Source organism: Eubalaena glacialis, chromosome 8 (assembly GCF_028564815.1).
Source record: "Eubalaena glacialis isolate mEubGla1 chromosome 8, mEubGla1.1.hap2.+ XY, whole genome shotgun sequence".
NCBI lineage: Eukaryota > Metazoa > Chordata > Mammalia > Artiodactyla > Balaenidae > Eubalaena > Eubalaena glacialis.
In genome coordinates, this window is record NC_083723.1 from 72,812,961 (window position 1) to 72,829,831 (window position 16,871).

General features: G+C 44.4%; 1 protein-coding gene across 1 annotated transcript; it reads right to left on the bottom strand.

Moving 5' to 3' along the window:
* Positions 1–578: 578 nt before the first annotated feature.
* On the bottom strand, positions 579–4,729 carry FZD1 (frizzled class receptor 1). Its single transcript, XM_061198579.1, has 2 exons — positions 2,064–4,729; positions 579–1,922 (listed from the first exon to the last, which is right to left on the bottom strand). The coding sequence occupies exon 1, from the start codon at positions 4,275–4,277 to the stop codon at positions 2,343–2,345; it is 1,935 nt and encodes a 644-aa protein (XP_061054562.1). The 5' UTR covers positions 4,278–4,729; the 3' UTR covers positions 579–1,922; positions 2,064–2,342.
* Positions 4,730–16,871: the final 12,142 nt, after the last annotated feature.

Genomic DNA, 16,871 nt, shown 5'->3' on the forward strand with positions numbered 1-16,871 from the left:
CTGCTTAAAATGCTTATAAACACATAGTCAGTTAACCGTTTATTGATTGTCTATTTATGGTTTTGGAATATCCAAGATTATGGAAAGTATAAGATAATACTTCATAAAAATCGTGACAAAGATGATGGTGGATGATTTAAAAATGAACCTCCATATTATAGAAAGTTACGTAAATTTACCCTTTAAAAGAAAAAAAAGCTGTAATAAAATTAGAGTTCTCTTTTTAATAATCTTTGAGTAAAGAAATAATTTGCAAACTTCTATTTTATATTGTTACTGTCATGGAAGCAGATCTTTTCTAGGGACTTCACAACATCAAGCACTACAATGCAAGTCGGTTAATTCTTTGGAAGGACTGGTCTGAAGGTTTAAAGATAGACTTTTTCGTTGAAATTCCTGAATTTATATACTGTGGGATTGGCTATAGACACTATAAAATGTAAAGGTAGTTCATAGTGCATACAGTTCCAGCTCTATTATTTTCAGGCACAAAAACCATATAATTTTGTACAAAACTTTGATTTTTTTATTTGCGAAATTAAAAATATGGTATTATATATATAAACTTCTATTCCTCTATAAATATAGATGATTTTGTGATAATGAACAGAATAAATGCATACCAAATTCAGAGACCATTGTCATTTTAGGGTATGACAGACATAGATTTAGGTCCTAAGTACTGGCATTTTGATAAACTCTTAAAGTTTAAAACAATACAATCAGGAGGATTGCTTTTCTCCTCTTTTTCACAGAGAACTAAAGTGAATATTTTTAAATGGCTTTGAAAGATTTACATTTGACACATTTCTGTAAATCCAAAAAGGAGCACACAGGATTTAGTGCAGTAGACCTGCACACATTCTCCCTTTAGCATGCATGCCCATATTTTGTTTATTTCAGGAGCTAATCCCATCAATTATTCCACCTCCTTTACCTCCTGGAATCTTACCAGGTTATTATTAGTGATGTGGATTGTTTCTCCCTCAGAATGTGTTGTTGAATAATAATGGTAATAATATGTTGAAAGTGTACAAGTTTTACATTTTAAAGTTTCTGATATATGTCTAATTATTATTTGATTGAAAATAAGAAAGTAGCACTTCATTTTGAGGACGTCCATTACACTGAAATCTCCTTCAAGTTTTCATATTCAGTTTACCGTTTTGCTGTCCTGTTAAGGAAAGCAAAGATCAGCTCCTTACAAAGCTTTCCAGGTGACCTGACATTTCCATTTTACAGAACGGTAAATCTTTATGCAGGCTGTCTCAATCCTAGAGGCAGGTTGCCAGGCATCCGTATGCAATTAGAATTAACATTTTATAACTCCCATCTTCAGTCTCTCCCAACCCACACAAAGATTCATGCCTCTTCCCAAATCTCAGTAACCACATCTTTCCATGACGCTGGGCGAACCCATACCAGGTTTTAGACGCTGGAGAATGAAATGAGCTCATCCACCAAAAATTAGACTTAAAAAAAGTTTGGCATTGGTTATCCCACTCACCCTCTAACCAACTTAGGTGGAAGAAGGGAGTGTCTGGGCGTTTGAGGCCAGAGCGAGGGAGGCTGCAGCTTCTAGTGCCCACATCCGTGGGCCTCCTCGAAGCTAGGGGTAAGGTTCTGGACAGTGAAAATTTCAGCTTCGGATAGTCTAAGGGACAGGCGTTTGCAATCTGGCCCCGGACAAGGGCTGACTTGGGATGGGCGGGGTTCCACTCTCAGACTTGCAAGCTTTGTGGAGTTCTGTACCTTAAGAGCCCTGACCCCAGCAAGGACGGAGAGGGAGGGAGCAGACAGAGGAGCAGGAAAGTGATCCGGGCGGTGCAAACCCAAGCGCTCCCCACCCCGCGTAAGGGAGGGGCGCGCCAGCACCAACAGAAGCAACGAGCAGTGAGCTCTGGTTTTCTCTCTGCGGTACTCTGCAAAGGGCAAGAAGAAAAAGTCTCAAATGGTTAAACCGCCCTAAATAATTACAATTTAAACCAAAAAAAAAAAAAAAAAAAAAAGGAACTAAAAGAAAAACCCGTGAACGGTCGTCATTTAAATACAAATATACTTACAAAAATCTTACACAGGCTATTTACAATCATAAAAGCGTACAGTCCTGGTACCAGAGCAAGAGAGGTCTGTCCATCCCCCTCTGGCAGTTGGGCCCTCGAGTCCCTTTGCCCCCAGCGACAGAAGCTTTTGCAGGAGCCTTGTTGTTAAAAGGAGCCCTAGAAAGTGAATGGCTAGTGAGAAAGGCTCGAGTAGCCAGACTTGGCAAGGATTCCACAGGGCCAGCTTTTTGGGGTGGCTGGGACCAGGCCGAGGGCTGGGAATGGGCTGAGTCCCCGGTCTCAGACGGTGGTCTCCCCCTGTTTGCTATTGGTGAGCCTAGTGTAGAACTTCCTCCAGGAGTTGAGGGTCTTGCCGGACCAGATCCAGAAGCCTGACGTGATGCCCACGATCAGCGTCATAAGATACTTGATCATGAAGACTGTGAAGTCAGGGCTCATGGGCGGGTGCGGCGGGGCGCCGCCCGCCTGGAGGTGGGGGCAGGGGATAGCATAGCTCTTGCAGCTCTGGGCCACCCAGCTGCGCTCCCACTGGTCCCGGAAGGCCTGCTCGTAGAAGTAGCAGGCAATGACGATAGTGGCTGGCACCGTGTAGAGCACGCTGAAGACGCCGATGCGCACCATGAGCTTCTCCAGCTTCTCGGTCTTGGTGCCGTCGTGCTTCATGATAGTGCGAATGCGGAAGAGGGACACGAAGCCGGCCAGTAGGAAGGACGTGCCGATGAACAGGTACACGAAGAGTGGCGCCAGCACGAAGCCGCGCAGTGCGTCCACGTTGTTGAGCCCCACGAAGCACACCCCGCTCAGCACATCGCCGTCCACCTGGCCCAGCGCCAGGATGGTGATGGTCTTGATGGCCGGCACGGCCCAGGCGGCCAGGTGGAAGTACTGCGAGTTGGCCTCGATGGCCTCGTGGCCCCACTTCATGCCGGCCGCCAGGAACCAGGTGAGCGACAGGATCACCCACCAGATGGAGCTGGCCATGCTGAAGAAGTAGAGCATCATGAAGAGGATGGTGCAGCCCTCCTTCTTGGTGCCCTGCGCCACCGTGCGCGCCCCGTCCTCCGCGAATTTGTCGTTACACACCACCCGGTCCTCCAGCAGGAAGCCGGCGATGTAGGCCACGGCCACTGCCGTGTAGCAGCCCGACAGGAAGATGATGGGCCGCTCCGGGTAGCTGAACCGCCGCATGTCCACCAAGTACGTGAGCACCGTGAAGAGCGTGGAGGCGCAGCACAGCACTGACCAGATGCCGATCCAGGTGCGCGAGAAGCGCAGCTCCTCCGGCCCAAAATACATAAGCCCGTACACCTTGGTCGGCTCGCAGGGCGCGCCGCAGTCCTTCTCCCCCAGGAAGTGGTAGTTGAGGTAGGAGGGCACCTTGAGGGCGCGCGGGCACGAGAACTTGCCTCGTTCCGACGCGCCGGCGCCCCCCGCGAAGCCGCCCCCCCGGAAGCCTCCGCCGCCGTGCTGTGGGTTGCTGGTCCAGAACTCAGGCAGCAGCGAGGGCGTCGGGGTGCCCTTGTCCGACGTGTTCTGGCCCACGCACAGCTCGCCAGCGCCGTGCACCGGGAACTTCTCGCACTTGAGCGTGTCAGGCCACTGGAAGCCGAACTTGTTCATGAGCGCCTCGCAGCCCTGGCGCGCGCGCTCGCACAGGGAGCGGCAAGGCGGCAGAGCCTGCTCCAGCACGGTGCACACGGGCGCGTACATGGAGCACAGGAAGAACTTGAGCTCCGCGGAGCACTGCACCTTCACTAGCGGGTAGAACTGGTGCACCTCGAGGCCCGCATCCTCCTGGTTCGTGTGGCCCAGCAGGTTGGGCATGATGGTCTGGTTGTACGCGATGTCCGTGCACAGCGGGATGGAGATGGGCTGGCAGTAGCCGTGGTCCGGTATGGAGATGCCCCGCTCGCCATTGTACTGCTGCCCGCTCTGCTGCTGCTGAGGCGGCGGGGGCTGCTGCCCCGGCCCGGGCCCCTGGCCGGCCGCCTGCGCCCGGACCCCCAGTAGCAGCGGAGCCTCCAGCAGCCAAAGCAGTAGTAGCAGCCCGCGCGCCAAGCGTCCGGAGTCAACTGGGAGGGTACGGCGGCAGCTGCCCGCGTCCCCGCTCCCCTCCGCCACCGGTCCAGTGCGGAGCGCCCCGGCACAAAGTTCCCAGCTTGCGCCGCTGCCGGCGGCGGCCCGGGACTTCTTAGGCGCCTCCTCCTCAGCCATACTTTCTCGGCTCCTTTCTTGGCGCCTCTCGGCTGGGGCTGGCTGTGGCGCGGCCGGCGGCTGCTCCCCCTGCGGCCGGGGCGATCTCCTCCCTGCCGGTGCCCTCCGTCGAGCCCAAGCAGTGCTCGGCCCGCTCCCCCGGCTCCCGCTCCGCGTCCCGCAGCCGCCGCCGCCGCGGAAACTTGCGATTCATGAAGCGCGGGCTGCGGGGAGAGCCCGGGTGGCTCGGGCGCGCCGGGGTCGCGTCCCGCCTTCCTGGCCCTCGGCTAGCTGGCTCCCGGCTGGCGGCGCCGCGCTAGTGGCGGCGGCCGGGTAGAGCGCGCAACTCTCGGCAGCCCAGCAGCCTCGGCTCCCCCCTGCGCCTCCGCCTCCTCCTCCTCCGCCGCCGCCTGACCATTTGTGTCAATCCCTCAACTCGCTCGCTCTCCTCTCCCTCGCGCGCCCTCGGACCGGTTTCCAGGCGCCCCGCAGTCTGTCTTTCACCGGGAGGGAGGAGCCTTGAAACAGACGCGGAACTGGAGGCTCAGGGACCGTCGCCCAATCGCTGTACTGACTTGCCGGCGCAAAGGGCGCCAGCCGCGGTGTTCCCAGAGCGAAAGTCGGAGGCTGGCGGGAGAAGGAGGAGGCGGGAGAGGGAGGAAGTAGTAGTGGTGCAGAGGCACCTCTCGGCACAAAGAGTGGGTTTGCTATGAAGCGGGACAGGCTTGGTTGCTTTTGCTTCTGCGGAAGAAAGGGCGAGGACAAGTAGGAGAATGGTCCCATATGCTGCTGGAGATAATGAACAGGAGTCGGCGGACCGCGCGATTTAGCTTTTCTTTTATCCATTTTTGTGTTTAAAAATTCTGCTCTTAACGCTGATTACAAACAGCAAACCAAGTGCTTCGATCAGAACAGATACCTTTGACTTGAGGAACGCACGGCTTCCTTTGAGTTTATATCTGTCGAGGTTTTGTTTTAAATATTACTCTCAAATCCTAGAGCTCTCAGGCTGGGCTTGGCGGGCTTTGGACGCGCCATTTCCCCCAAGGAGAAGTTCACTGGATCGCTATCAAAGGAAGAAAAACAACCACCAAACACAAACTTTGAAGGAATTTAAAAAGTAAAGTCAGATATACAGTCCGCTATTATTATCTTTTCTGTGGTCGAACTCCTTTTTCTCCTCTTTATCAATCCAGAAACAGAAGCAAAGAGAAACTGCCCATTAAATATTTAGCGAGAAAAACTTGAGAACCCGACGACCTCTCTGAGGGAGCAGAGCGAGCCCGCGCAGCCTGAGACCCCAGAGGTGGTTCGGGGCCGGAACTGCGCCCGGGGGCAGCCTGGGCCCTGGGGGAGCTCCTGGGAGCCTTCCAAATCCCGGAGACGCCCACGGATCTGTGGGAGATCCTGGGAGGGTCAGACCCGGGCCAGCTGGGTGCCACAGGCTGGGCTGCAGAGTGGTCTTCCACTCAGACGCAGAACTGCGGATGCCGGTTCACAAAACAAACAAAACGACACAATGCATCTCAGCCGACTTACATTCTCCTTGTTTTCGTGTAAGATTTTTTAAAGCGATGCTTTGACTATGTGACTCAGTTTTATCAATAAAATGCCACTGTATTGTTAATTCTACCTAGGATTGGTTGACCTATGATTAGACTCTCTCTTGGGATACTTTTCTACAGTTATTTTCTATCTTTCGTTTATCCATTCATTTGTTTAATAAATACTTACCAAGCTCATATTATGCTATAAACACTGTTAGGTAGTAGAATACAAAGATAAGCAAGACATGGGCTGGCCTTACAGGAAGGCATAGTGCAGTGGGGCACAGAGATGTAGATCAGTTCTCCTGATGCCCATCCCAAAGCTAGAGGAGCACAGGAAAGCAGCCAGCCAGTGGAAATGGGTAGGGAGGGTTCTGGTGGAGAAGTGGGTGGAAGGTGCAAAAGACAGGAGCTCTGAAGTGCTTAAATTGTTGCAGGGGGTGGGGGGTGGGTGTGGCTGACATATTATGAGGAAGGCAGGAGAAAAATTTTAATCCATGCTAAAAAGTTTGGGTTAAATTATATAGACAACAGGGCACTGTTGAGGGTCACTTTTTCCCACATAAGCAGGGGGTGGCTTCAGGGGTGGCTGAACAATATTGTTATAATTTATATCTGTTTGATATGTTAAACTCAACTAAAATGCAGCTTTTTTGGTCTTTTTTTAAAGAGCAATGCTCCTCAAACTGTGATCTCTGAACCAGCAGCAGCACCTGGGAACTTGTTAGAAATGCAGATTCTCCAGCCCCGTCCATACCTACTGAGTCAGACATCCAGGTGAGTCTGATGCACTCAAAGTTTAAGGACCATTGCTCTAGAGAATAACTGTTGTATCCTTTTCTACACTGAGCACGATATTAATCATTTTGAGGTCAATTCTATCTTAAAATTGTCATATTCGTGGATACCAAATGGTATTTTATATTGGGCCTGATCACTTACTGTCTAATCAATCTGGTCATCAGATCTACAAAATTGAATTGATCATCTAATTCCTGAGAATGAATCAGACCACCGAACTGCCTAGGGCCACAATGACTGAACATAGAGCCCTCATTCATAAATCATTTAAATCATGAAACAGGAGATTCAACTGGAAGTAAAACTCTTCATTCTCACATAATTCATAGGGTGGATTTTAAAAGACAATTCCAGCTGGATAAGGTACCCACTAAAAAAAGTTCAGTTTATCAATATTCGCAGATACTCTCTTAAGAGCCCCAGAGTTTTTCAGAGCTTTGCAGTGGTTCAGCAAGTGGCTTCAGGATGACTGGGAAAGAGGGAACCCGGGGTACAATGTCATTGGGAAGCTTAAACATTAGTCTACATGTAAAGGTCACTACTTTAGGTGAGTGTCACTTGTCCTACATACTAAAAGGTCACTGTGAATTTCATCACCATGCATGTTGGTGTCTCTAAAGATTGTGCAGTCATATCTTTACCTGTTGAAATGAAATGACATCTATTTGTTTCAGATATATATATTATCATTTTTCAAATATTCATGGATGTAGTAAATTCATAAAATTCATATTTGTTTTAAAGCATTTCTGGATTCCTATTTTTTTAAAGAAAATGCAACAGGTATCATAATGAATGTACAACAGGTATCAAATGTGATTGAGTGTGTGTGTGTGTGTGTGTGTGTTGACAATAATTCATGAAAAATTTTGGTATTGAAAAGGAGTTTGGGAAGCACAGGTGCTCTCTGAGGTCCTTAGAGAACTCACAGTTCATAACTATTCATTTCATCCTCCAGCATCCTGGCCCACAGTCTCCCGGGGACACCTTTTCTCTAGCCTCTCACCCTGATGCTCTTTCTTCTGCTGATAACGTCCCATGCTTAGAAACTTTACCAAGCCATGTTTCTTCTGCCCCTCCTCTTGGGTAAAGACTACTCTGTCTTGTGTTCCATTCTCTCAAGGTCATTCTTGGTGACTGGGCTTGGTGAAAAGTCAATTTATTCTAGTGTATTTATTACCAAGAAGCAGCCAGTGCATGAAGCATCCACCATCACCATCACTTCAGATGCTTCCTCTTCTCCCCCAAGAGGGTAGGGCACAGGGAGTTTGGCAGAATGCAGTTCTGTTCCCCAGAGTAGGTCTGTCCTGCTTCAAAAGTTGTTCTCTTGAAATTCGTGAGCTTGTTTTATCTTCCACTGGACAGTGAAGTTTACTAGGGAGGAGGCTCAGAAGTGCAGTCAGAGCTAAAAAGAAAAAGTCATTTTTGCCAGATCATGGAATCAGAAGGAACCCAAAATATCATCTAGGAACTAGTTAATTTTCTCCAGTTTATAATTAAGAATACTAGACCCAAAAATGTTAAAGGAAGAGATACAGGTTAAATGGCCTTGTTTGGCATGAATTTTGTTAAATGCTTATTTTAATCCTTTCTATGTTCTTTTGAGTAGCTATCGTTCTTTTTATTTTAAAAAAAAATCAGTTTTCTGTAGAAGTTTTCTCTCAATGGATTGTGTAAAAAAAGACCTTGTCAAAAAATTATTTCCTGAGAATTACCTTCCAAATTAAAAAAAAAAAAAAACCTAGGTTGTCGTATTTATTTTTTATACAAATACATTATTTCATTTATCAAACCTACGTGATACAGAGGAAGATATTAAAATCAGGAACAGTTCAGGGTGGTAACCAATAAAAATTAGTGTTATGGAAGGTCTTTTGGGGAGGTGATAAAAGCAGTGGGTAACAAAATGTAAGAAGGAAAATATGAGCAGCATATTTTGACATTAATCTAAAATATATTATTTTCTCATATATGGTGGAAGGGGTTGAGATCCACAGATAAAAATTACTAAGTAAGTATGAACTATTATGAACTTGGTAATAAAAATATTTCAATTAGGTAAAAACTATAAGCATAACCCAATTCCTCCTTGATACTGGTTCTTCAAGCATCAGACTCAGTCAAGTTTTCTTATATCGAAGATCTTGTTTCATCAGCCCTTTCCCAAATCTTCTGAAGTTTCTCCAGACTGCTTATGTCAGGTTGAATATGGATAATTACCAGTTCCAATTACGTACAGTTGGGTGCACATAGACTCGCCTGTAGTTAGGTGACTGCTCCAGGTGCAACCTGGCAGACCTTGAGCTTTTAGGTGAGTTATTTGTTGCTGGCTTGTGGGTGGCAGGATTGAATTGTCCTCGTTGAATAACAGAGATAACACAGGTTAAGACTAAATTTTTGAGCACCTACCATAGGTATTTGGCATTGTTTTTCTTAATATACACTATGTACACTTAAACTTTACTACTTTTTGAGGTAGGTAGTAATTATTATCTTTTTTTAATAGATCAAGAATCTAAGGCTCAAAGCAGTTAAGTAATTTATTCAAGGTCCCATAGCCAGGAAGTGCCAGAGTAGGCCTTGTTTGTGACCAAAGGCCATGAATTTCCATTGGTAACATTATGCGAACATATCCTCTTCTAAAAATTATAGAACAAAATATGGTTTCTGGGTGCAGATCGTGATGATTCCTCAGTATTCAACATAGTCTTCTATACCAGGATCTAGATGTATCAATGCTGGGACTCACTGAAGAGTTATATCAGCATTTTCCAAATTTTTTCTGTGAAATACGATATCTTCCCCAAAGATGGTCTGCGAAAAAAATTTGTTCAAGTAAGTTTGGGAAAAGGCCACACTCTATGTCCTTACTGGGGATTCATGTTAGCCTAATAAAATCTCTGAGAAGTCCTGAGGTAAAGAATCCTTTTTAAACTTTGTCTTACCTAGTATTTCCCACTTTTGGGGTACACACACACACACACACACACACACACACACACGACAGCTTGACACTTACGCTTTTCATAAAACAGCTTGAGAAATGTTGGATTAAATCTAAGATATTTTAAAACTAAACTTTATAAGGTTGGACCCATGCCTCTGTATCACTTTTGTATGTTAGGAATGGAAAGTGGGAACTTGGTTTACTATGCTTTGAGTGTCTGATGCTTATCTTTGAATTCCTAGTGAAGAGATATTGATTGGTTCAGGAGCTGGTAGTGATTAAGAAAGGCTGGGCTAAGCTATTCCCACCTTCCTCAGAGGCATCACCTAAGGTCTGTTATATTGTCTTTGTAGAGACACTTTATCTAAGCTTTCAGCATAGATTTCTACTTCTTTCTTCTTGAATTTCTAACCCAGGAATTATGGCAGAAACTAATTCTTAACTTCCAAAACATCCGTATTCTTTCGTAAAAACTCTAAAACTAAATGTCTTTTCTTTCTTAATTTTTTTCTTCATTCTTACACAAATCTGTTCTTGACATTGGCGAGATTGTTCTTGGATTCATTTATACACAGAACCTCAATTTATAGGCTCTCTTTGAAAGGTCCATCTTTTGAGAACATATATTGCTTTCCCTAAAACAGCTTATCAAAGGAGACTGTCAGTTTGACTATCCTGACTTTTATCTTACAGGGCACTTATAGCCGTTAATATTAAGATCCTAAACTAACTTATCTTTTGTGAGTCAGCCATAATTTGTTAGAATTTACATTTTAAACATGGTTAAGACTCAAAGGTTGAATATAGATGGGTATATTCAGTAGGTCTAGGTTTGAATCATGGATTACTTATACACAAATCTCACAGAACACATTTTAAAAAAATAGAAGTATGAAAGGAAGAAGAAATCACCATCACTGAATTATCATCAATAAGGTAGGGTAGTTATTATCCCCAAATCTTCTTATAGTTCAAAAATTAAACTATAAAAGAAGATTTTGCTAAATATATTACTTAAATCTTAGTTTAAAATACAAAGAGCTATCTCATGACTCTGCTTTAATGAGTTCTGTTGTCATTATGCAATTGGAAATAGTGTATACTATCTGGGAAAACTTTTGCAAAACATGTACGCATTTGTATTCGATTTAAAATTCAGTCCTTCTGTGAGGCCCTGGAAAAGAAATATAGATGATCCCTTGTAAATTAAAATGTTATGCTTCTTAAAGAGGCCTCTCTGATTGGCTAAGATGTGGGGAGCATAGTTTGGAGTCACTTTGGTGCCGAAAGAGGTTTTTAAGAGTGCAAGTAAAACTTGTGCCTCTGGAAGTGAGCATGTCTGCTCTCCCTTCTGGATGACTTAACATTTTGTGTGTGGGGGGGAGAGATAATATTATACATCTTTTAACATCATAGTCTGATCAAATTGTGGGGTTTTTTGTTTGTTTACTTGCTTCTTGCTTTAACCTGAAATCCTCTGGCTGAAGATACAACGTGTAAGTCAATCCATGGTGTCTAAAGTATTAGTAAAAATTCTTCTTAAAATAACATCTTTGGAATTATGATTAAGAACAAATGGAACAGGCAACCAGACATTTTCATTGAGATCCGACATTTCTTTGGACAGAGTAAAGAAAAGCACTGGCCTATTCGTACTTTACTAGACATCTAAGGCGAAAGAGATCCTAATACTTGAAAAAAAGTGAAAAAAGAAAAAAAGATCATTTTCTTCCATGAATGTTATCGTCTTATCATGTACCTGACTTAATCTTCACAACAACGGTGATGCAGGTAGTTAGATGATGACCCGCAGTTCGGATGCAGAAATGGAGGCTAAGAGGTTGCCTTGCTCACCCAGCTGGCCATGGCGGGAACCAGAATTCAAATGCAGCTACTACATGCATTACCATGGCAGCACACCCAGGGAAACAAGATAGATCCTACAGCTTTTGTAACCTAATTAAGTTCATTAGAAAATCCAAAACTCTACCAAGAATCTACCTCTAAGACAGTTATTTGGATGTTTTGGTATAAAGGATATCGAACGCCACAGGTCACTGTCAGATGGCCACCCATGATAAAACCCGAGAAATAATGGTGCATTTTAGATGGGGGAAGGTGTCTGTAAGGCGGCAGAAAAATAGATTCAAAATGTAGCTTTCCTGTGATCTGATCTGATCCATGGGTAGACCTTTAGGGAATATACTCGCCATTCTTACATCTATTTTGCATCAGAAGAAAAGCCCGGACACTGGGGTATTCTTTGTGCTCAGCAAAAGGCACTGTCATTTCTTTTATCATGGTGAGTTTTCTTGCTTTCCTGAGACTCAGTTTCCTCATTTATAAAATTAGGATGATAATCTAATGAATACCCATTAGATTGGGTATCTTGCTGGCTTTTGCATACTGTAATTCTGATCACAACAAAGAAGTATGCATGTTTATACTTAAAAGTCAGAGTATTAATCAATAGGCAAATGCATTTGGTAAAACTGCCTCAGCACATTGATTTTAGGAATCTCTGCATTATTGATCTGATAGGTTGGAATGCAATCGGGGTCCGTTTAAACCAAGGGCTTTTCTTTTCAGCTTTCATTTTCCCTCAGTTCTCTCAAGAACAGAAGTAAAAGAAGTCCATGTTTACATGGGCTCATGAGCTTCCCCTTGGGGCTCTGCAGTGTGTGGAGTTTGTATGTCATTCTGTTTGCTGCAGGCCCTTCAGATTAACACAGACTTTTAGCTTAGAAAGAAGAAAGTAAACTTTGCCATCATTAACAACTGATAGATATTTGAAAATTATGCACACAGATCAAGGTTGGATCTGCTGATTTTGATATGGTTAATTTTCCCTTTTACTCCATTGTTTCCCCCCAGATCCATTATTTTCTGAATGTTCCATATACTTATTGCTATATAACAAACCACCTCAAATTTAGTGGCATAAAATAATAGCCATTTTATTATGTTCACGAGTCAGAATTATTATGTTCATGGAGTCAGAAATTTGGACAGGGACAGAGAGAATGACTTGTCTGCATGCCATGAGGTCTGGGAACTCAGCTGGGAGGACTCCAGCAGCTAGAGGTGACTCAGGCGGTTGAGGGCTGGAACAGTTGGAGCTGGAGGATCCGCTTTCAAAATGCTTGGCCCCTAGGCAGGGACGCTGGACTCTGATGGGACCGTCAGCCAGAGTGTTGACGTGGCCTCTCCAGCATGGAAGTCTTGGGGTAGTCAGACTGTACAGGGCAGCTCAGCGTTCCAGCCAGCAACGCAGAAGCTGCATGTTCTTTCATGACCTAGCTTTGGAAGCCACATAGGGTCACTTCCAACGTATTCTAGAGTCAAAGCAGTCACAAGCCTGATCAGATTCAAGCGGAGGAGACCTAGACACCACTTCAATGGGAGCAGTGTCAAAGAATTTATAACAATTTTTAAAACTGCCACACTAAGAAATCTGAACTTATAAAATAATTTTATTTTATATTATGAGGGTTAAAGATAGCTATAATAATAACATTTGCTGAGTGCTTACTCTGTGCTAGTTAATTCTCATATTCATTCTTTGAGGGATGTCCTATTATTATATCCATTTCACAGAGGAGAAAAATGAGGCTTAGGGAGGATAAGGAACTGGCCACACCCTACTGAACAGGAGAATGGAGGTTGAACTGAGATTGTCTGGCTATAGACTATAGGAGCTTCACCACTGGGCTATATCATTCCTTCTTAGCTAATTAAAGCAAAGCCTTTTAAGAACTGTTAAACAAAAAAATTAAAGCTATGGGCCCTCACCAAATTTTTTTTTTTTAATAAATTTATTTATTTTATTTATTTATTTTATTTATTTATTTTAGGCTGCGTTGGGTCTTTGTTGTGGTCTTCGAGCAGGCTTCTCATTGTGGTGGCTTCTCTTGTTGCAGAGCATGGGCTCTAGGCGCATGGGCTTCAGTAGTTGTCTCATGCGGGCTCAGTAGTTGTGGCTCGCAGGCTCAGTAGTTGTGGCTCGCTGGCTCCAGAGCGCAGGCTCAGTAGTTGTGGTGCATGGGCTTAGCTGCTCCATGGCATGTGAGATCTTCTGGGACCAGGGATCGAACCCATGTCCCCTGCACTGGCAGGCGGATTCCCAACCACTGCGCCACCAGGAAGCCCCCTCACCAAATATTAAGAAATGTTTTGCATACAATTGTTACTAAGACAATTGTTACTAAGATGTGGTGGTCTTGGACCAATAGCAATTGAACAAAATGTCTCACCTCTACATAGACACCTGTACATTGGCAGAGTATTTTCCTGGCAGGATTGGACAAGCTTAAACTGGTAGAGCGGGAACCTTCCCCAGGAAGAATGAGGTGAGTCATGGAGTTTGAAGGTTACTGTATTGTGACTGCTGGGAAATCAGGCTTTCGTCTTTGACTCTTAGTTGGATATCATTCCAAAGTTCAGAGACAGTTTTGCATCCAGAATTTGACTGTTATCAAGACATATTCTGACACAAAGTTATTTCATCTTTCAGGGCAATTAGAAAGTTGATAGCTAAAGCACAGAGATACAAAGCTCCCGTTTTTTGAACTCAGTTTTTACACATCAGACCAAGTAATCTGGCAGGTTCATGTCCTCCAAAAAAGGTAAAATTGCAGAGAGACCCACCTCTGTGATGAATTAAAAATCTGTGTCCTGCAGGAACCCTGCTTCTTACTAAAATACCTCAGCATGCAGGTCAGATAGTGTAACCCTTGTGACACCGGCCTGGAAATGCTAAGAGCTTGGGGTGTAGTGAGCAACCCCAGAGTTCTGTGGCTTTAGAACCAATGTGGATACTGAAATTTCAACCCTGCCTGCCCGGTTTCCAGGGAATTGGTGTAGACAGGAAATGGGATCTCCTCTAGCCTCTCATTTCCATCCACCCCCCAGCCACTCTCCCTGCTGCAAATGGCTGTCATGGCTGCTCTGTCCACACCCCGACCACCAGAGACTTCCGGCATTGTTCCTGCTGCAGGGCTGCCCTCTCACCAGTCAGTCTCTGATGGGACACACAGCCCTGCAGGATCCACTGCTTCACAGAGCTACCGTCCTCCTCTCCTGCACTGCCCAAGTTTAAAGAGATTTCTTTCGACTATGGTAAGAAAGCGCCTTCATCTAATCTTGGCATCCAAAGGTAAACAGGGTCTTTGTACTTGGCTCTTTCTACCATCAGGTAATATAGGATGTTTTCCAAAACCTGAGCAATTCAACCAAGAGTCTCCACTCAAAGCATTTCTCACCAACATGGAATCCAAACCCACCATGGTCCCTTAACCCTCCCGCCCAACCATCGTAAAGTCTCATTCTTTCCCAGGCACTTCCCAAAGAGCTGCATCAGTCTTATATTTCCATTTATTCATTTATTCAATAAATATTTATGGACCACTTACCATGTGCCAACTACTTCACTTGGTGTTCAAGATACAGCACAAAACAAGGCAAGTGTCTTCCTGTCTTCACAGAGCCTTCATTCTAGCACTGAAAAGGACACAAAACAAATACACCATTCATTATACATGCATACCTGAGTTCATTCCAGTTGGTATAAATTATTTTAAGTCTTTGGTTGGGAGTTATAGACAATTCTGGATAGTTTCAGGAAAGAACAGAATCCATGGGAAAGTCATAGAGGCGTCTAACAGAATGCAAGGAGGAGATAAACAAGTGCAAGAGTCAAATTAGCTCTACCTCTTTGGCAAGAATTTATGGGTCTTCCTTCTGATGTGCTTCATTAACGTAACTTAGTTATCAAAGCTCCGAGTCTTTCAGTTCAAAAGGGAATGTCTTTGGTCCATCTTAAGGTTAGTGTCTGCTCCTGGACTAATGGATCAGAGCCAGGGAAGCTGGTCTTAGTGTACAGACACTGTTGAGGGGCACCCCTGAATAATGGGTTAAGACCCCAGAGAAGAGATAAGGCAGCCTCTGCAAAATTATTTATACATCAGAAGTTGGAATGGCCCCAAGAGCATCTGACCTAATTTTGGGAAGGGGGTGGGTTCAAAGAAAATTTCATTGTGGATGACAAATATAATCCCATCTCCTAAAGGATGAAGAGGATTTAGCTAAGGCAAAAGGAAAAGTGTGGGAAGGAGAGAGAGTGGGGCATAATGATAAACAGGAATGGTATCTGTAAAAACTCAGAGGTAAGAAGGAGTAAGACACATCTGAGGACCCATGAGAAGGCTGGTTTATAGCCAACAGCATATCTGAACTGGTGAACTGGAGGTCTTCAGCTTCACATACCTTTGATCAGCCCTCCCAGGAAGCCAGCGGGACACCTGGTGGCCAGTAAGGGCACTGCTGAGTACCTGGACAGGGCATCCAGAGCAGGCTCTTTGCTACTGTTTAGTAATAGACCTAGTTGTCACCTCTGATTTATGACTATCCTTGCCTTTGAGAAAAATACTCATCTTCTCTACAGTGTCAACTACAAATTGGCACTTGCCATGGGCAGTTGCCATCTACCTCTACGAGGTTGTCACATGCTGCTGCAGCTGCTGACCTTCAACACCCCCTGAAGGGAATTCAGGGTGGAGAGCAGAAATGAGGCACTCTGTGCTCTGGAAAAACTGGCAGAACAGGTCTTCAGATAGTTAGATATTTTTAGGAGCTGATTTTATGAGTGCAATTCTTGCATCTCCTCATATCTAGAAAAGCACTAAATTCCTTCATGGTGACGTCTGCTCCTCGTGACTAGCAGAAACCTTCTGCAAAAATATGTGCTTGATTGCATGTACTCCACCTTCACCAAAATCACATATATATTGACCTTCCCCCCTACCTCTTTGGAGCAGTTTCTCAGAGCTATCTGAAATGCTGTCTCCCGGGCTATAGTCCCCATTTTGCCCCAGATAAAACTTAACTCGCAACTCTCACATTGTGCATTTTTTTAGTCAACAGAAATATATTGGCTTTTTTTTTTTTGAAAAAAAAAAAAGGTTGATTAAAATTCACTTCACCTACTTTCTCTAGATTTTATAGATATGCTACCTGATCTTAGTATCTATAAAACAGACCTATATAAATTCTAGCTGAATTTTAAATAGTTCTTAAAGCAGCTCTTGAATTTTAAGAGTCTATAAAATTACTTTCCTATTAACCTAAGGCCAGAAATTGAGCTGTTTTGTTTTTTTGGAGAAATAATAAGCACTAGGAGTTATGTAAGATGATCTGACCAAGATTTATTAACACTTTAGAGAATAATTCCAAATAGCTATTGTGATAACAGTAGTGATTTGAGCTGAGCAAATGTGGAAGTCTGTGGTGGATTAAAGTGGACCACAAATTCCTTGCCGTTCC

What these genes read in the sequence shown, in the direction of transcription:
- FZD1 (XM_061198579.1), bottom strand. Translation starts at nt 4,277, where the DNA reads ATGGCTGAGGAGGAGGCGCCTAAGAAGTCCCGGGCCGCCGCCGGCAGC.